Source organism: Phocoena phocoena, chromosome 12 (genome assembly GCF_963924675.1).
Source record: "Phocoena phocoena chromosome 12, mPhoPho1.1, whole genome shotgun sequence".
NCBI lineage: Eukaryota > Metazoa > Chordata > Mammalia > Artiodactyla > Phocoenidae > Phocoena > Phocoena phocoena.
The window spans coordinates 32,155,206-32,175,708 of record NC_089230.1 but is presented as its reverse complement, the minus strand read 5'-3'; the positions used below and the strand labels follow the sequence as shown (position 1 = coordinate 32,175,708).

Genomic DNA, 20,503 nt, shown 5'->3' with positions numbered 1-20,503 from the left:
TGCAGAGTTGATGGTGGTTAGTGCTTAATAGAACCAACTGCTTGCCGTCTCTGGTGGCAAATGGAAGGAAAGGCTGACTGACTCACTGGAGGGTTCTCGGGGAGGTCTTCCTGGGGACATGGGATTTGAACTGGACCATGAAGAATGATAGGAATTAGTACTTAGATGTTGGGATGAAATATTCCTGGAAAGCGCTGCTTATGTTTAAGCCCATGGGGCAAAAATGGTATGTTTGGGGTATGGCAGCCGGGGGATTCAGTAAGTGACTTAACTTCTCTAAGCTTTAGTTGCCCCCTTTGCAGAAAGGATTAAATAGTCCCTATCTCACAAGGTGGTGTGAGGATTAAAATAAGAATTTTAGAAACAGAAACCAGTTTGCAAAAGGTTAAAGAGATAGCTATAAAGGACATCAAGCAGAGAAGTTTGGCCCTGAAGGTGAAAGTGGATTATTGCCTGAGGGGGAGTCAACCCTTAAGGAGGGTTTCCTGCACACAGAGAGTGCTGAGCTTAGTTGAAGGAAGGAAGCCACTGTAGAGGGAGAGGGGGGATATCTGAGACTCAATAATTGAGGATACCGCGTCCTGTAGGAGGGGCTAGCCTTGGGAAGAAATGAGCTTTATTCTCACTCATGGAGGAAATGAAGACATGAAAGGAAAATTGACGCTGGAGTGATGAGGTGGCACCTCCTTTATCTTTTCCTAGTAGTCACTGTGTTAGTGAAATCAGGTTTTAATCTTGAAGCAAATTACGAATATTGAAAACAGCCACTGTGGGGAATGGGTTTGGAAATGAATTAGGGATGAAAAGAACTATGATGACTCCGTATGATGAGGTTTGGGGTTTAGTAGTAAAACAGAGTGTTGGAAGCCCTGAAGAGTTAGCGCAGAGTGGGAGCCAGGAAAGTGGGCCCTGGGAAATAAATTGACAGTCGTCATGCTCTGGATTTAGGGAGTGAGAGAGGCCAAGTGTGCTGTATTTCTTCAAAGAATCTAAACCGTTGCTTGAATGAAGACTTTGAGGTTTTCCTTAAGTGAGCATCTTGAAATGTTCTTGTTTGACTCTCTGCCGAGATCTGGGGAGCGCAGCGTGTGTGCCTTACTTTCGTTTAGCTTTTGGCTGTGACTGATAGAACCAGGGTCCCTTTCTTTTTAACCCCAATTCGCTTAACCTCTCAGTGTTTCCATAAAATGAGGATCTTAATGTTTGCTCGCTTTATATTGCAAACATGGATTTTTCATGAATTATTATTTCTGTTATTATCTGCCAGTCTAGGTCTGATTGGATCTTAGCAGCCTTCATAAATAATTTGCACTTACTTGTGAAGTGGACTTAAAAGAAATATTTTTTGGAGATGGAGTTCTTTAACAATACGCATAAAAACCCCAAAGAAAGAAAGGAAAGGCACAGGGAGCAACGATTTGCCAAACTTTTCACCATTAGTTGTTCTTCAATATATCTTTTCTTGGTTACATTTCTGCTTCTGAACACTAGATGGGACTAAGAGATGACTTGTGTTTCAATAGTAACAAAGGATTTCATAGCCTTCCAACTTCTGAACGAAGTGGTGTTTGTTTATTGAGGAGCTGTAAGTAAACTAGATAAAAATAGGGCTATTTTTATTTTCATTATTGAGACAGTTTCCTGGTTTATTTTAGACGGTGACTTTGATCAATATTTAAATAATATTAAAACCTTATATAAGATACAGGCAGTACAGGAATGAGTGGCCAAAATACGCTACAGTATTTTCCTCACTTATAATTTATAGAGAAATCCAGTAAAATCAAAAGAGTTAATTATGTCTAATGCTTGTATTTCAATCAACACGAACCTGACAGATAATTAGAAGTACTTGAGGGCTTCCCTGGTGGCGCAGTGGTTGAGAGTCCGCCTGCCGATGCAAGGGACACGGGTTCGTGCCCCAGTCTGGGAAGATCCCACATGCCGCGGAGCGGCTGGGCCCGTGAGCCATGGCCGCTGAGCCTGCGCGTCCGGAGCCTGTGCTCCACAACGGGAGAGAGGCCACAACAGTGAGAGGCCCACGTATCGCAAAAAAAAAAAAAAAAGAAGTACTTGATAGTTCTCTTAAATTGGGAAGGAAAAAATTAAAGTATTATATACTTATTTTTTCATTTTTAAGGATCCCTATATCAATTAACAGCTTTCCCTAGAATAAAATAAAAATTTCCCTAAAATAAAGGCTGCATCATTACTAATAATCCATAACCAAATAATTGTCTAGGAAAGAATAGTACAGCTGGAAATCGAGCTCCACAGTTTTGCTTATACAATTTATAATAATGCCTCGGAAGGAACTGGGTATTAAAATATCTTTTATGACAATGGATAGTGTAAGAAATGTACCAATTGCCATATGAACTGGGCGGCATTATGTCTTCCTTTCACATTTCTAAAATAATGACATACACATACACATGTAACCCTATGTAGATTAAGAAAAATAATAGTGTAAGGGAGGGTGGGTAGGGGATATTTAATAAGTGAATAAAAACCTTCAACTATAAATTTAAAGGTATTTTCTACTGAAATAATTTTGAGAAAAATCAGCATTAAGTTGGGGTTCCATCAGCTCATCTTGTGTTACTGGTCAGAGCTGCTCACTTGGAAAGATTGACTTGGAAAGTGGTGACTGGATGTTAGTTCACTTACAACATTTCCTAGAAAGTTCTCTGTAGTCTGTTCAGCGTGCAATAGCATTATGTCTAAGAAAGCAATGTATATACCTTAATTAAAAAACACTTTACTGATAAAAAATGCTAACCGTCTTCTGACAACACAGCATTGCCACAAACCTTCAATTTGTAAAAAACGTGATCTTTACAAAGCACAGTAAAGCAAAGTGAAATAAGGTGAAGTATGCCTGGTGTAGAATAACTTCAGTCTTTAATATGCCAATGATGTATTTTGTAAGTCTCTAAGAGGGAGATGTGTTATTTTCCTCAAATATTTGATCATAGGGTCCTGACGTTTTTTTTTAAACTTCATGATTCCTATCATCTTTGAGTACACAGATGGGAAATGTTCTACCAACTTTTTTTTTTTAAGGTTTTAATTGTAATATGCCTCTAGATGCTTGTATATTTTGCAATACTGTTATAACTACTCCCTTGTAAGTATAGCCTCTACTTCCTTATATTGTGTTTGCCTGGCAAAATCCCAATTCTGGTTGAATCTGACATTCTGCCTACTCTCTGCCTGTGCCTGAGCGGTTGAATATAGCTGGAGAAAGACGCAACATGTTGACTGGCCTAACTCACTTTCGTGACTGCTAACCTCAACGGGGCCCTTAGTCCTGCCGCATAATCCTACTACATGTCCTTGTCTATTCTTCCAGTAAATTTCACTCCCCTTTTTATTCCCTCAAATCTTTCACAGCCCCTCTCGTTTTCTCCCACTCAGTTGATAAGTTTGCTTCCTGTATCACTGACAAAATAGACATGGTCAAAAGAGAGGTCCACATGCTCCCACCATGTTGTCTCCCCACCTTTCTGATCTCTGTGGAACCTTCTCTCTAACTGTGCGTTGATGTCCCCCTGCTCTCACGCTTTTCTGTTCCCTCGCACAGAGTGAGTTCTCTTCTGCATTGATAGGTCATCCCTCTCTTTTGAATTATTCCTACGGTACCCAAGCAGGAGAAAGGATTTTTGTTTGTTTTGATAGTTGTTGTAGCCCTAGCACCTAGAACAGTGCCCTGATCATGGTAGTCGCTCAGCATATATGTCTTGAATAAATGAAGTAATATTTCCCATCTTTTAAAAAAAAGTTTTATTTTGAAGTAATTCCAAACTTAATGTACAGCGATTTCCATATATGCCTAATCCAGCTTCCCCTAAGTATGTCCCAAATTTAAAAAAAACCAACAACCTCCCTTTTTCTAATTTCTCATTTCTCTGCTTCCTTTTAAAACACAACCCCTTAAATGTATTTTCTGAGTTTGCTATTCCCATCTCCTTCCACTCTCTCTCTCTCTTTTTTTTTTTTTTGGCTTTCCATTTTATTTATTTATTTTATTTTTTATACAGCAAGTTCTTATAAATTACCTGTTTTATACATATTAGTGTATATATGTCACTCCCAATCTCCCAATTCATCCCATCACCACGACCACTGCCCCCCAGTTTTCCCCCTTGGTGTCCATATGTTTGTTCTCTACATCTGTGTCTCTGTTTCTGCCTTGCAAACTGGTTCATCTGTACCATTTTTCTAGATTCCACATATATGCGTTCATATACTATATTTGTTTTTCTCTTTCTGACTTCCTTAACTCTGTATGACAGTCTCTAGATCCATCCATGTCTCTGCGTATGACCCAATTGCGTTCCTTTATATGGCTGAGTAATATTCCATTATATATATGTACCACATCTTCTTTATCCATTCATCTGTCGATTGGCATTTAGGTTGCTTCCATGACCTAGCTATCATAAATAGTGCTGCAATGAACATTGGGGTACATGTGTCTTTTTTCTTTTTTTTTTTTTTGCGGTACGCGGGCCTCTCACTGTTGTGGCCTCTCCCGTTGCGGAGCACAGGCTCTGGACGTGCAGGCTCAGCAGCCGTGGCTCACGGGCCTAGCCGCTCCGCGGCATGTGGGATCTTCTCGGACCGGGGCACGAACCCGTGTCCCCTGCATTGGCAGGCAGACTCCCAACCACTGCGCCACCAGGGAAGCCCTACGTGTGTCTTTTTGAATTATGGTTTTCTCTGGGTATATGCCCAGTAGTGGGATTATGGGTCATATGGTAATTCTATTTTTAGTTTTTTAAGGAACCTCCATACTGTTCTCCATAGTGGCTGTATCAATTTACATTCCCACCAACAGTGCAAAAGGATTCTCTTTTCTCCACACCCTCTCCAGCATTTGTTGTTTGTAGATTTTCTGATGATGCCCATTCTAACTGGTTTGAGGTGATACCTCATTATAGTTTGGATTTGCATTTCTCTAATAATTAGTGATGTTGAGCAGCTTTTCATGTGCTTCTTGGCCATCTGTATTTCTTCTTTAGAGAGATGTCTATTTAGATCTTCTGCCCATTTTTTGATTGGGTGGCTTGTTTTTTTGGTATGGAGCTGCATGAGCTGTGTATATATTTTGGACATCAATCCTTTGTCTGTTGATTCATTTGCAAATATTTTCTCCCATCTGAGGGTTGTCTTTTCGTCTTGTATGTAGTTTCCTTTGCTGTGCAAAAGCTTTGAAGTTTCATTAGGTCGCATTTTTTAATTTTTGTTTTTATTCCCATTACTCTAGGAGGTGGGTCAAAAAAAGATGTTGCTGTGATTTATGTCAAAGAGTGTTCTTCCTATGTTTTCCTCTAAGAGTTTTATAGTGTCTGGTCTTACATTTAGGTCTTTAATCCATTTTGAGTTTATTTTTGTATGTGGTGTTAGGGAGTGTTCTAATTTCATTCTTTACATGTAGCTGTCCAGTTTTCCCAGCACCACTTACTGGAGAGGCTGTCTTTTCTCCATGGTATATCCTTGCCTCCTTTGTCATAGATTAGTTGACCATAGGTGCATGGGTTTATGTCTGGGCTTTCTCTCCTGTTCCATTGATCTATATTTCTGTTTTTGTGCCAGTACCATATTGTCTTGATTACTGTAGCTTTGTAGTATAGTCTGATCCTTTTAATGTGCTGTTGGATTCTGTTTGCTAGTATTTCATTGAAGATTTTTGCATCTATATTCATCAGTGATATTGGTCTGTAATTTTTTTTTGTAGTATCTTTGTCTGGTTTTGGTGTCAGGGTGATGGTGGCCTCATAGAATGAGTTTGGGAGTTTCCCTTCCTCTTCAGTTTTTTGAAGAGTTTGAGAAGGATGGGTGTTAGCCCTTCTCTAAATGTTTGATAGAATTCACCTGTGAAGCCATCTGGTCCTGGACTTTTGTTTGTTGGAAGATTTTTAATCACAGTTTCAATTTCATTACTTGTGATTGGTCTGTTCATCTTTTCTGTTTCTTCCTGGTTAAGTCTTGGAAGGTTATACCTTTCTAAGAATTTGTCCATTTCTTCCAGGTTGTCCATTTTATTGGCATAGTGTTGCTTGTAGTAGTCTCTTCGGATGCTTTGTATTTCTGCCTTGTGTGTTCTAACTTCTCCTTTTTCATTTCTAATTTTATTGATTTGAGTCCTCTCCCTCTTTTTCTTGATGTGTCTGGCTAATGGTTTATCAATTTTGTTTATCTTCTCAAAGAACCAACTTTTGGTTTTATTGATCTTTGCTATTGTTTTCTTTGTTTCTATTTCATTTATTTCTGCTCTGATCTTTACGATTTCTTTCCTTCTACTAACTTTGGGTTTTGTTTGTTCTTCTTTCTCTAGTTCCTTTAGGTGTAAGGTTAGGTTGTTTATTTGAGATTTTTCTTGTTTCTTGAGGTAGGATTGTATTGGTATAAACTTCCCTCTTAGAACTGCTTTTGCTGCATTCCATAGGTTTTTGATCGTCGTATTTTCGTTGTCATTTGCCTCTAGGTATTTTTTATTTCCTCTTTGATTTCTTCAGTGATCTCTTGCTTATTTAGTAACATATTGTTTAGCCTCCATGTGTTTGTGATTTTTACGTTTTTTTCCCTGTAATTGATTTCTAATCTCATAGCGTTGTGGTCGGAAAAGATGCTTGATATGATTTCAGTATTCCTAAATTTACTGAGGCTTGATTTGTGACCCAAGATGTGATCTGTCCTGGAGAATGTTCCATGTGCACTTGAGAAGAAAGTGTAATCTGCTGTTTTTGGATGGAATGTCCTATAAATATCAATTAAATCTATCTGGTCTATTGTGTCATTTAAAGCTTGTGTTTCCTTATTAATTTTCTGCCTGGATGATCTGTCCATTGGTGTAAGTGAGGTGTTAAAGTCTCCCACTATTATTGTGTTACTGTCGATTTCCTCTTTTATAGCTGTTAGCAGTTGCCTTATGTATTGAGGTGCTCCTGTGTTGGGTGTATATATGTTATGATTGTTATATATTCTTCTTGGATTGATCCCTTGATCGTTATGTAATGTCCTTCCTTGTCTCTTGAAACATTCTTTATTTTAAAGTCTATTTTATCTGATATGAGTATTGCTGCTCCAGCATTCCTTTGATTTCCATTTGCATGGAATATCTTTTTCCATCCCCTCACTTTCAGTCTGTATGTGTCCCTAGTTCTGAAGTGGGTCTCTTGTAGACAGCATATATATGGGTCTTGTTTTTGTATCCATTCAGTGAGCCTGTGTCTTTTGGTTGGAGCATTTAATCCATTCACATTTAAGGTAATTATTGATATGTATGTTCCTATTACCATTTTCATAATTGTTATCAGGTCTCTTTTGTAGGTTCTTTTCTTCTTTTGTGTTTCCCACTTAAAGAAGTTCCTTTAGCATTTGTTGTAGAGCTGGTTTGGTGGTGCTGAATTCTCTTAGCTTGTACTTGTCTGTAAAGCTTTTGATTTCTGCGTCGAACCTGAATGGGATCCTTGCCACATAGAGTAATATTGGTTGTAGGTTCTTACCTTTCATCACTTTAAATATATCATACCACTCCCTTCTGGCTTGTAGAGTTTCTGCTGAGAAATCAGCTGCTAACCTTATGGGAGATCCCTTGTGGGTTATTTGTCATTTTTCCCCTGTTGCTTTTAGTAATTTTTCTTTGTCTTTTATTTTTGTCAGTTTGATTACTGTGTGTCTCGGCATGTTTCTGCTTGGCTTTATCCTGCCTGGGACTCTCTGCGCTTCCTGGGCTTGGGTGGCTATTTCCTTTCCCATGTAAGGGAAGTTATCGACTATAATCCCTTCAAATATTTTCTTTGGTCCTTTCTCTCTCTCTTCTCCTTCGGGGACCCCTATAATGTGAATGTTGTTGTGTTTAATGCTGTCCCAGAGATCTCTTAGTCTGTCTTCATTTCTTTTCATTCTTTTTTCTTTATTCTGTTCCATAGCAGTGAATTCCACCATTCTGTCTTGCAGGTCACTTATCTGTTCTTCTGCCTAAGTTATTCTGCTCTTGATTCCTTCTAGTGTATTTTTCATTTCAGTTATTGTATTGTTCATCTCTGTTTGTTCTTTAATTCTTCTAGGTCTTTGTTAAACGTTTCTTGCATCTTCTTGATCTTTGCCTCCATTTTTTTCCCGACGTCCTGGATCATCTTCACTGTCATTATTCTGAATTCTTTTTCTGGAAGGTTGCCTATGTGTGCTTCATTTAGTTGTTTTTCTGGGGGTTAGTCTTGTTCCTTCATCTGGTACGTAGTCTTCTGCCTTTTCATTCTGTCTGTGAATGTGGTTTTCGTTCCACAGGCTGCAGAATTATAGTTCTTCTTGCTTCTGCTGTCTGCCCCCTGGTGGATGAGGCTATCTAAGAGGCTTCTGCAAGCTTCCTGATGGGTGGGACTGGTGATGGGTAGAGCTGGGTGTTGCTCTGGTGGACAGAGCTCAGTAAAACTTTAATCCGCTTGTCTGCTGATGGGTGGGGCTGGGTTACCTTCCTGTTGGTTGTTTGGCCTGAGGCGACCCAGCACTGGAGCCTACCCAGCTCTTTGGTAGGGCTAATGGTGGACTCTGGGCATGCTCATGCCGAGGAGTCTTCCCAGAACTTCTGCTGCCAGTGTCCTGTCCTCACAGTGAGCCACAGCCACCCCCTGCCTCTGTAGGAGTCCCGCCAACACTAGCAGGTAGTTCTGGTTCAGTCTCCTATGGGGTCACTGCTCCTTCCCCTGGGTCCCGATGCTCACACTACTTTGTGTGTGCCCTCCAAGAGTGGAGCCTCTGTTTCCCCCAGTCCTGTTGAAGTCCTGCAATCAAATATCACTAGCCTTCAAAGTCTGATTCTCTAGTAATTCCTCCTCCCGGTGCCGGACCCCCAGGTTGGGAAGCCTGATGTGGGGCTCAGAGCCTTCACTCCAGTGGGTGGACTTCTGTGGTATAAGTGTTCTCCAGTTTGTGAGTCACCCACCCAGCGGTTATGGGATTTGATTTTACTGTGAATGCGTCCCTCCTACCGTCTCACTGTGGCTTCCCCTTTGTCTTTGGCTGTGGGGTGTCTTTTCTGGTGAGTTTCAGCGTCTTCCTGTCGATGATCGTTCAGCAGTTAGTTGTGCTTCCGGTGCTCTCGCGAGAGCGAGTGAGAGCACGTCCTTCTACTCTGCCATATTGAACCAATCTCCTCCTTCCACTCTCTCTTAAACCCATTCTATTCAGGCTTTTGCCCTGTCCCATTCCCAGCTCCACCAAAACAACTCTTTTCAACTATACTAATGACATTTATGTTGGTAAATCCAGTGATCAGTTCTTGTTTGTCTCTTCTTTGACCTAGCAGTAGCATTTGACCCAATCAATTTCATCTTTCTTTCTCTCTCTCACTTTACTAGTCATTCCTTCTTGGACTTCTTTGTCTCTTCTCTTCTCTTTTCTGTTCTCTGTACTCATTTTCTGGATGGTCGCATCTCTGCTCATGGCTTTAAATACCATCCCAAATGCTGATGACTCCTAAATATGTGTTTTTAGCCTTGATCTTGCCCTTGAACTCCAAATTTTTGTCCTCATTATCTACTTCTTGACCTGTTTGTTAAACATGTTAGTAACAGAACTCTTCATTCACTGTTTGGAATGTCAGGCTGTGCTTGCATTCTTCCTGTCTCAAAAAATGGTAAGTATACTCTTTTAGTGGCCATGCCCAAAACCTTGCAAATGTCCTGGACTTCCCGTCACTCACGCTCACACACACACGAATTTATTATCTTTTAATTTTTGCTATTTTTGAAGTTGTGGAATATAACACAATTTGTGTGGGAACAAAACTATTTCCCTGGTATCAAGTTTATACGATATGTATCTGGTAAAAATCTACTTGGTACTAATATATTGGAAGAGTGAAAAATCCTTTGGTATAGCAAATATTTTTTTCAAATTAGATAGATTGTAAAAAATAGAACTCTGTATAAGGTGTTCACAATCTCTAACATTTTTGAACTTTTACTAGTATTTGAGAATTTATCCTGATAATTACGATTTTTAAATTTATATAACCTACAGGTGTGAAGCCTCTAGCCCACACATTCATCCAGTTGGTTGGTGTAAAGAACATCGAAGAACCCTTATTACTCCTCCAGGTTTGTGTTGATTATGGGTCTACTGTTTGTTATGTCAATTTGAGTTTATTTTCATGTGCTAAAGAACAGATTCTGTGGCTTCATCATAAGACAGTGAGTTTTTGATCATATCACTAATGTGCCGTGGCGACTGCTTATATGAAATGACGGGGTGGTTAGCTGACACAGAGCATCACTGTGGTATATGTGGCTGCTTGTGGATACTCCTGTGAGTGACGAAGATTGTCATCACGGGGAAAGGATGCCTCCTTGGCTTGTTAGGAGCTGTTGTGTGGTTGTTGCCTGCAGCATGTAAGCATAAAGACTCAGCTTGGAGCTTCAAATACTTGTCTTATTCCATTCTACCAGCTGGTGTCAGTTTTAGGCTTGTCCCCAGTTCCTTGATACTGCGTCTCAGTTAGTACCTGATCATTTACTCACTCAGGGCACCAACCATTCCTGTGATGGGAGAGGCGAGTCCCTTCCACTTTCTGAGTTTTCTTCTATGTTCACAGATAAAAGCTCCTGTCCTTTACTGATTTACAGAGCTGTTTTGAAGATGAAAGAGCATTTACATAAACCGTAAAGTGTTAAAGCAAGGTATTAATGGTTTTGTGGCCCAAATGTGTTGCTGCCTGGAAGATTTCTCCCATTCAGTCCTCCTGAGTCCTGTGGCTTATGTCATATTAGAAGTGGTGAATAGTGATTGCCACTATCACCATCTGAATTGCTGTGAGGATTCTTTTGGATTTCCCAGTTTGTGGGAAACTTTTAGTGATCATCAGGGATCCAGTAAATAAACAGGACCAGTGAGCAACAGGTTCCTGGCTGTGTTTTCACAGCACTGGGTTAGGTACCCTGGGAAGGGGTGGTGTGAGGCATTATTAGTGACTTCTGATGTGAGGCAGATTACCAAGTCTTCTGTCTCCTTTCATGGACTTTTACAATTCAGTAGAATGAACAGAAAAGTTGCAAGAACAGTAAATGGCTCATCTATACCCTTGAACCAGAGACCCATTCAAGTTTGTCAGTTGTACCAGTGATGTCATTTATAGCCAAAGGATCAGGCATGTTACTCAGTTGTCATATTTCTCTGGTCTCCTTTCACTTGGCTCTGCTTGACTTTTATGACCGCCATATGCTTGAGAATTAATGACTACAGATTAGTCATTTTGTAGAATATTACTTAATTTGGGCATGATTGGTGCTTCCTCGTGATTAGACCCGGGGTATGCATTTTTGGCAGGAATATCCCAGAAACAGTGCTGTGTTCTCATCGCATCCTCTCACGTGGCAGTTCATGTCCGTTTGTGTCATTACTGGTTGACTTTTACTAGTAGTTGATCAAGGTGGTAGTTACCAGGCTTCTTCACAGATGTCACTTTTTTTCTCTCTGTAATTGATAAGTATTTGGGGGGCACACTTTGAGATTGTATAAATATCCTGCACATCATTCCCATGTCACTCATTAGTTTTAGCATCTGTTGATATTTCTAGTGTGAATTATTATTCCGACAGTTGCTAAATGGTAATTTTTCTTATTCCATCATTCCTTGTACATAATTAGTTGACATTCTTCTGCGAAGACATTCTGCGAAGAATAGTTTTCTCATCTTCCTGTTTATCATTCAGTTTATTTATATCAGCATGGACCCATACATTACTATTGTCATCAATAGGTTATCATCCATTACTATAGTACCTTATTTATTTTTATGGCGAGACTTTCTCAGATTTGGCCAGTGGGAGCCCTTTTAAGCTGGGTTCTATGTCCTTTTGACATGTTTTTTTTTTATCATTTTTTTGGAGAATTTCCTATTTTCTGCTACAGCTAGGCTTATCTTGTGCTTTCCCTGACCCAACCCTGAGGTCACCCATTTCTCCCAGACTCCATGGTTCCTTTTCAGAGAGAATGATATTTAGACACTAAGACCTAGACACTAGGTGTGCTCACTGCTACTGGACTAATGCTACTTCTGGCCTCTCAGTAGACATAGGAAATACAGTTATGTAAACATATAAAAAATTTATGTGTATTTCTATATCCATTTGTAGATATTGAAAACCATGAATTTATACCATTAGCTTCAATTCACATCCAACACCACTGAATTCATTCTGGTTTTCCACTTTTCATATTTATACCTCTCTTTTTAGCCATTGAGAAATCTGGCTTCTATTGTCTCCAGTATATTTACTTATTTTTTTCAGTCCCCATAAAGGGGACTATATAAAGTAGCCAATTTCCTACCCTGCTGGGCCAACATTAATTCCTACTCATGGCTTCCGACTGGGTTTTGGACTCTGGAGGAAACAAAAGGAGGGTGGGAGGGAGGAAGGATATTTGTTTTTAGACATTTTGTTAATACTGTTCCATGATTTATTTTAACTTATTTGTTTGGACTAACAATATGACTATCTGGAATATTTCACATATTGATATATATAAACCTGCCTCATTCTTTTTAATAAATGCTTTCTATTTTACACTTACTGTATATATATATATATATATATATATATTTTGCACATTTCTATATTGATGGTCATTTAACTGGTTTTTACATTTTCACATTTACAAACAATGATGCATTTTCTTTGTATACACATATGAAATTTTTCCTAGATTATTAGAAGTAAAATTGCTAGATTTTAAAGGGTAGTTATGTTTGTGTGTATTTTGTGTTGTAAGACTATCCTTACCTGAGAATGAAAATTGTATATATTAAATTTTCATTTGAAAGTTAATAAAGAAATCATGATCTAGATGAAAATGATTTCATTATTACAAGTAGCTCTGAATGTGTAACCAGTTTAAAGTTATTTTGTGTAATATAAACATAATTTTCTTCATTATAATGATAACAATATCTCATAATTTTATAGGTCAGTTTGTGGTTCTCACTATCATCTTGGTTAAACCTGACAGGATTTACTGTTTTTATTCGTAGGTTATCCAAATGTGAAACATTTTTCTTGGGATAAATACTTAGAAGAAACCAATTCTTTACCTGCTCCTGCAAGAGCTTTCAAAGTGGTGAGATATTATATTTTACAATATTTGATTAATTTGTGTTGATGATAGTGTTCAGTCATTGAAATTTAAGAACAGAAAGAGTATTGGTGAACAGGAATAGGAGAGAAACAGAAGACCAAAGAAGTTGTTTCTGAATTTTTACAATTTTGAAAGGCAAAATTGTTACTGGGGGTTTCGTTGTTGGCATCTAAAAAATACTTCCATTTTGGACTTTAAAGTCTCCTTGGAAAATACTTATATTTGAATTGGTTTGCAGTGAGTTGGTTGTACAGCACACTTCTGTTTTTCCAGCTAGATATTCTGAAAGACCAAACAGGACGAGATATTGCTTTATAATGAAAATTATATTTGATCATTCCTTTGGGTTTGTTTATGGCAAGCTGAGATGCTGGGTTGTTTTTTTTTCTTTTATTGCTATAAATCAGCATGTTTGACTACCAAAATGCAAGGTCATCTGTTTTTATAATAGTATCTTTCTAACTCAGGGTCATTGCTTCTTGCATATTAAGATTCAGAGTTAACCTCAGTTGTGTGCAAGGGAGGAATAAGAAATGAAATGTATTTAAAAATTTTTTAAATCTCATATATCTTTATAATTTGTATTTTCCCATGAATTTAAAGGAAAAGAAAGATATTTTAAATACTTTATTTAAAAAAAAATGTGAACAGTCTATCATAAACAACATTTTAATTTAATGGATCCTTTTGTGCATAAATTTCTAGGATGTTTAATGATAGAATTAATTAGTAGGCATGGACCCAAATACATAAGAAAAGAACATCAAAAATTTTGAGAGAAAAACTATATTACATATCAAAGAATATGTATGATTCCATCTGAGAGTAAATTCAGGATTTATAAATGAGTAATGTTTAGAGTCATGTCATATTTATGGATTTTACCTGACTCTCTAACTTTAACACAGCCTCGTACAAAGAAGAGCTGCTTTGCACTTTGCTTTGAACTGGATAAAATTACATCAAGCTCAGTCTGCATATCTAGTGTCACAGTGATATCAGAGGGAAAAGATTAAGATTTCTCTCGTTTGGTCTTTAGGTACCTTGCATTAATTGTTCTGCATCCTTTACATAATTTTCACACTTGATTGTCACAGTAACACTTTTATTACACCCATTAGCAATCACCTTGCCTTCTGGCCGTACATTTTTCAGAGGCTGATGGGTTTTTGCTGAGTATTGAGGTGTGGGTAGCTGTAGGTCCTCATTCTCATTCTTGTTCTTGGTAGAGCAATTCCATCTTGCATGTCTTGATTGCTAATTCTCTTCTTAAAAAGACATCTGTTGCTTTTTGGTCCCACTACCACCTCTAATCTCTGTGTCTCATCTTTGCCACTTGAAGCTTCTTCCCTCTTTTTTAAAAATAATTTTCATGTTTGTTGATTTTTGCCAAGACACCTCCAACCAATGAGAAGAAACTTGTCATCCCTATGGCTAATCAAAAAAACCATAGTATTTTGAATTTCATCTTAAGATCTTTGGCTTTCTGTTTGCTCCTGTGACTAGTTAGTTTCCCAGGCTGTTTCTGTGGGCTTGGCCATGTGATTTGGGATTATTTTTTCAATAGGGAGAGTGAGGTCCAAAGCCATTCTAGGAACTTGAGTTTGAAAAGCTAGTTTCCTTAATAACTCATCTTTTTTTTTTTCTTAAATTCTGTCTTTGTGACATAGAGCTCACCTTCCCTTCCTCTGAATCTCACTGTAAAAAATTTTCTGTTATGGCAGAAACCTCCACATGGATTCCAGAAAAAAATGAAGCTTGAGGTCATAGACAAAAGAAATCCCATGTTTATTAGAGTAGCAACGGTTGCAGACATGGATGATCACCGAATAAAAGTAAGTGTTCTGTTGTGGTTTTGTTTGGTCTTTTTTTACAAGACATCTTAGACGAAAACTTTAGCAGATATTTAATTTGTGAAGTCGGAGAATCAAAATAGTAAAGCCATAGAAATATGCAAATTAAGTGGCTGCGCACATCCTTGTGAGTCAGTATTTTTCCACTTTTTCACTTTACATAAGTATTCTCTTTAATTATGACTGGCTTTCAGTATTTTAAGTATATATTTGGAGGAAAAAAGTAGATACATCATATTAAGGTCATCTATTCAGGAGAAGATAAAATACTTCATTTTCCAGTAGTCTGTTCTTTTTAAAAAATATTTAAGGTCAGTGTTTTCTTATGGGGTATAGTGCATGTCGACTTTTCAGAATATCCTGTTTCTTAATATAGGACAAGTTAAGAGAAATATTTTTATAAATAAAGTCAGATTTTATTAGAGTTGGATTAATAAAAGTCAAGTACCTCTCATAAAGTAAACAAACGTGTAAGAAGATGGGTTCAGTCCATGTCCAAATGTGGTAAAGTGAAGTGTAGTAGCAGTTCCCGGTGACGAGCTTCAGGCTCTCGTCTCTGTTTCTGGCTTCAGCGTTAACTTCACTCTCAAACCAGAATGATGTGCCTTCTACTTACCTCACAGGATCATTTAGAATTTCTGTTAAGAATAATACTAGTTATGAGAGCAGCAAGACATTAGATTTACATGGAGTTTTACAGGGTAGGAATATTCTTCCATTATCTGATATTTGTGGTGATAGCAATGTGGGAGATTTATGTTATTGTCATTACTTTATCAGTGAGGCTGAGGCGCAGAATAAATTACTTATTAATTAGGGGCAGTGGCAGAACTAAGTCACGGTCTGAAGCTATAGGAGTCTAAGTTCATGTTCTTTAAATAATAATAAATCAGATCTTCATGAATCTCTAATGAGATAATATATAGGAAAATAAATTATAAAATAACATGAAAAACCTGTACAAATGTAGTATTTCCATAAAATAGAACTTTTAGCATTTAATTCACTGTTTTTAAGATTGTGTAATCATATAACATTTTAGAAAATTTTATAAGTAATGGAAGACCTGTGTTAATCTTTTTCAAGTGTGTTTTCTTGTTAGTTTTCCTTAGAAATGTAGAATTAAGTAATACATTATTTTTATAAATCAAATTGGTCAGAATTGAAAACAAAAAAGTGTTTTGGCTTAGGTGCAGAAAGTTTATTCCCATATACAGCTGGTGAAAGTATAAAGTGTCTCAGCCTTTCTGGAGAGCAGTTTGGTGATAGGCATCAAAAGTCTTAGAATGTTGTTTATCCTTTAATTCAGGAATTTCAGTCCTAGGAATTTATGTTAAAGGAATAACCAAAAGGAATATGCGAAGATAAAAGCTGCAAGGAGGATATAACAGAGCCAGTGGTTTATGGTATTTAGCATTGAGAATAAGCAGAGTGGGAGATGGGTAAAAATAAATGACTATACGTCTACATGCTGTTTCATATTTTAGAAAAATATTTAATTTTGGCAAGTGAGAAATTCGGGTTTAATACTATATATAATGTCTGGTATTGTCTTTTAAAAGAATATATATATGTATGTGTGTATATATATGTGTGTGTGTGTGTGTATATATATGTGTGTGTGTGTATATATATATATACACACACACACACACATAAGCAGTTATGGAAATAAACAAAGCAAAATAATGACAGTGATTTTCTGTTAAGATTATACGTGATTAGGTTCTTCTTTTTAATTATCAGGTTTCAGGAACACAAATTACTTTTGTGATTTTGGTCCAGAGGGGTCAAATACTCTAAAGTGGATGGTTCAGCTAGTTAATGAGAAAAGTTTAGACTAGAAATCCAGCTCTTTTTGCTTCTGGCTGAATTCTCTTTCCAGTACAACATCCGGGTCAATCTGTAATACACAAAAAAGAACTGGCTAGTGAGGTATATAGTTGACAATCATCTTTTAGAATACTGGAATGAATTTCATAGCTAAACATAAACCAGTGGACAAATATCTGTTTTTTTATGAAGTCCACAAAAGGTTAATGAACAGGTGACAGTAACTCAATTTGAGGATTCATCAGAGACTTGTGAAAATACAGGACGCTTTCAACAGTAGAAGTTTTTCTAATAATATGGGAGATGATACAGCAAGAATGCTTATTTTTTCTTTTTCAGGAAGGACAAGAAAGCGGAAAATAGAGACGAAGTTATTAGTGTAGTGTAATATTTTAAGTTTCTCAAGGATAAAAATCAACTCTTAAGTTAAATAAAATCAACTTTTTAAGTTATGTAATACATAATATTTCACACTGAGTTATTACAGTTAAAATTTTTTAAACCTGGTATATTTTGCTGTTGAAAAAAAATGAAAAGAATATTTTTGCTCTTGTCTTTTATGTTTTCGTGACAGGACCGTAAGATTGTTCTGCCCTCTCCATCCCCACCTCTGGTTCCCCAGAGGCAGGAACTTTCACCTCTTTTGGCTGTTGCTTATGACATTTGATCGGCAGTTTAAAGAAATAGTAGCTGCATTCTGCTATTTCTGAATCCATCAATTTTAAATATATTTATTTCCTTCCTGTTTTGGTAGTTCAGGATTTAGATCTTGTCATCCTTCCCTTCCGCTTATCCTTTCAGTAATTATTTCACAGTGTTTGTTCTTTTTTTTTCACTCTTCCATGTTTACTGTTGTAAACAAATCTTGTCCACTGCTGAGCAAAGGAGTCTTTTTCTTATGATACTTTGTTTTTCCTAGAGTCAGTAATTAATTTCTATTTTGATTTTAAGTTGTCTGTGTTCTTACTAGATTTTAACAAATGCTCCAATAAATCTGACAAGTCTTTTGGTCAAAAAGCTCAAGTGTATTTTTGAATCTTGCATCTATCTATATCTTTCTTTTTTTCCTGAACCCTTCTTCCCACAGCTTAACAGCCACCTATTCTGATCAGCGTGGTTACCCTCTCAGCCTCACACACAGCTTTCATCCTGAGACTCCTCTTTGCCAACACACTATATTGTATATTCATTTTTCCTGAGTCTCATGCTTTATACTTCTTTGTATACTCTCTTACCTTGCTGAAACACATCTTTCTGAGGAAGGGTGTATGAAAGGCATATTTTTCGACTCTTTGCATATCTGAAAATGTCAATATACTAGCCTTTCACTTGATTCATACTGTGATGGGGTAGAGAATCATCTCCCCTCAGAAACTACAAGCATTGTTCTGCTGTCTTCCCACGTCAAGTGTTAGTTTTGTTTTTGTTTTTGTTTTTGTTTTTTTGCGGTGCGTGGGCCTCTCACTGCTGTGGCCTCTCCCGCTGTGGAGCACAGGCTCCGGACGCGCAGGCTCAGCGGCCATGGCTTACGGGCCCAGCCGCTCCGTGGCATGTGGGATCTTCCCGGACCCGGGCACGAACCCGTGTCCCCTGCATCGGCAGGCGGGCTCTCAAACCACTGCGCCACCAGGGAAGCCCAAGTGTTAGTTTTTGAGACATCCAAGGCCACTGGGTTCCTTCTCTCTAGGTGATGTACCTTTTCTCTCTGGAAACTCTCAAGACCGTCTTTGTCCCTGATACTCTGATGTTTTGTGGTGACGTGCCTTGGTGTGAGGGCCTTTTTTCATTTATCATGCAGGGCACTAATACCCTTTCATTGTGGATTTTCATATCCTTTGGTTTTTAGAAATGTTCTTACATTATTGCTTTGATGACTTCCTTCTCTCTCACTGTTCTCTTTTGCAAGTCCTGCTACACTCTGGTATTAAACCTCTGGGATGGACCCCCTATTTTTCTTATATTTTCTTTCTTATGCTTCTCTGATTTTCTTTTTCTACTTGCTTAGAGATATCCACTCTGTTTTTAAAATCCTGTATTGTATTTTTAATTACAACTATGTTTTTTTTAATTTTCAAGAGTTTTTTCTTATTTTCTAGTCTTCTCCCTTCCCCCCTTTCAAAATGGCATCCTCTTTTTATTTCCTGAAGCAATATTGTTTCTTATCTGAGGACACCAGTGATAGTTTTCCTTCTGTTTCCTTTTATTTTCTCTAAATTCCTCTTTGAGTTAGTTTGGCTTCTGCTTTCACATTAGAGCCTCTCTTCAAATGTCGAGCCCTTGGTTGGCTGTTCACAGTAAGAAAAGGCGCTTAACATTAGTTGTTTTTAGTCAATAAGGTGGGCTTTATTGGCTGTTGGGCTTCATGTGGGAAAAGAGAGCAGAGAGCCAGCTTTTTTTTATAGGGAGGTCCCCATTGTTCAGCGTCTGGATTCTTGTTCTAGAGCCTTTCCGTTTCTTCTAGTCTTCTCCCTAGGGAGGGGCAAACTTGGTGGCCGCTGTGTGAGGCAGGGAGAAGGATGGGGTTGGAGGATACAGGCTCTCACTCAGTCCGTGTGCTTTCTGTCCTGCCTGTCACCATTGTCCTGGAGTTTAAAACCTCCATGCTTATGTCTCTAGAAAGTAAACCTCTACTCTTGCAGGGTTGCTGAAGGGGCAGTTACTTTGGTGGGTGGCATAGAGGATCAGACCTAGAGGTCTAACCACTCCATATTCAGAGTTTGAGCCAATCCTGTCATTTTCCAGACCTCCTCACATACCTGCTGCCTCCACATTGAGTCCTTCTGGGTTCTGCACTGTGAGCCAGTTCACTCTGGGCCTGCATTCCCTCTCTAGGCATCTGGGTTGCAACCCACCCACTCTCTACCAGTGGGTCAGCACTCCCTCATCTGCTTCTGCCCTCCACATACATCATTGCCGCTTCTCACCTATCAGCTACTTTCCTTCTCCATTTGTCCTTTGTCCTTCTGGGTTTGTACCTTTTCAAACATAACTTTCATTTCAGAAGAGAGCAGAAATAAGCACCTGGGTCTAAAATGTGTTTTACTGAGTTGCCTTTCACCTGAACAGAAAATAGAACCAAATCATTTTTTTAAAAAAGAAATAGTGTGCTTTCTAAAAATATTATGTCTTAATCTTGAAATTTTCAATAACAATAAAGCGTCCAAATTACACTCCTAGGTTAAAAAATGTATTCAGTTTTCTAAACTATAATTTTAAATATGTGTAAGTTAAATCATCTGTACTATGCTTTGATACATAATAGTCTATTTTCTTTAGAATTTTAATGAAATTCAGCCTTGTCGCTTTTATGTTTAACTGTTTTTATACTGGGACATTTCTATTATAAATATTTTTGGATGTCTTTTTATGTTCTGTACAATGTTTAAATATTTCGTTTTGTATGTTTATGTATCTTCCTCTCTTGCTCTTTGTCAGACATTTGATTTCATTTCAAAATAGGACCCAGCAAGAGAAAAGCTATCAGTTACCATTACTAGAGTGTCTGATTTTTTGTTTGTTTACAGCCTCTTAATGTGCCGGGGACTGAAGTAGTAAAGATGAAATGAAATTATATAAACTTTAATAAATTTATTTCATCTGGGATTCCAGAGTAAGAATATTAATTAGGGTTAATATTAATTTTGTATATATTATTAATGTTCATATAATTTCAG

At 37.7% G+C, this 20,503-nt stretch overlaps 1 protein-coding gene across 4 annotated transcripts in view; it reads left to right on the top strand.

Moving 5' to 3' along the window:
* L3MBTL3 (L3MBTL histone methyl-lysine binding protein 3) overlaps positions 1-20,503 on the top strand; it is a 115,767-nt gene that overhangs the window by 50,700 nt on the left and 44,564 nt on the right. For all 4 annotated transcript variants that reach the window (XM_065889242.1, XM_065889240.1, XM_065889243.1 and 1 more), the window contains 3 exons: positions 10,033-10,109; positions 13,040-13,125; positions 14,868-14,978. In XM_065889242.1, the coding sequence (XP_065745314.1) occupies positions 10,033-10,109; positions 13,040-13,125; positions 14,868-14,978 (274 nt within the window). The remainder of the gene's footprint in view (positions 1-10,032; positions 10,110-13,039; positions 13,126-14,867; positions 14,979-20,503) is intronic.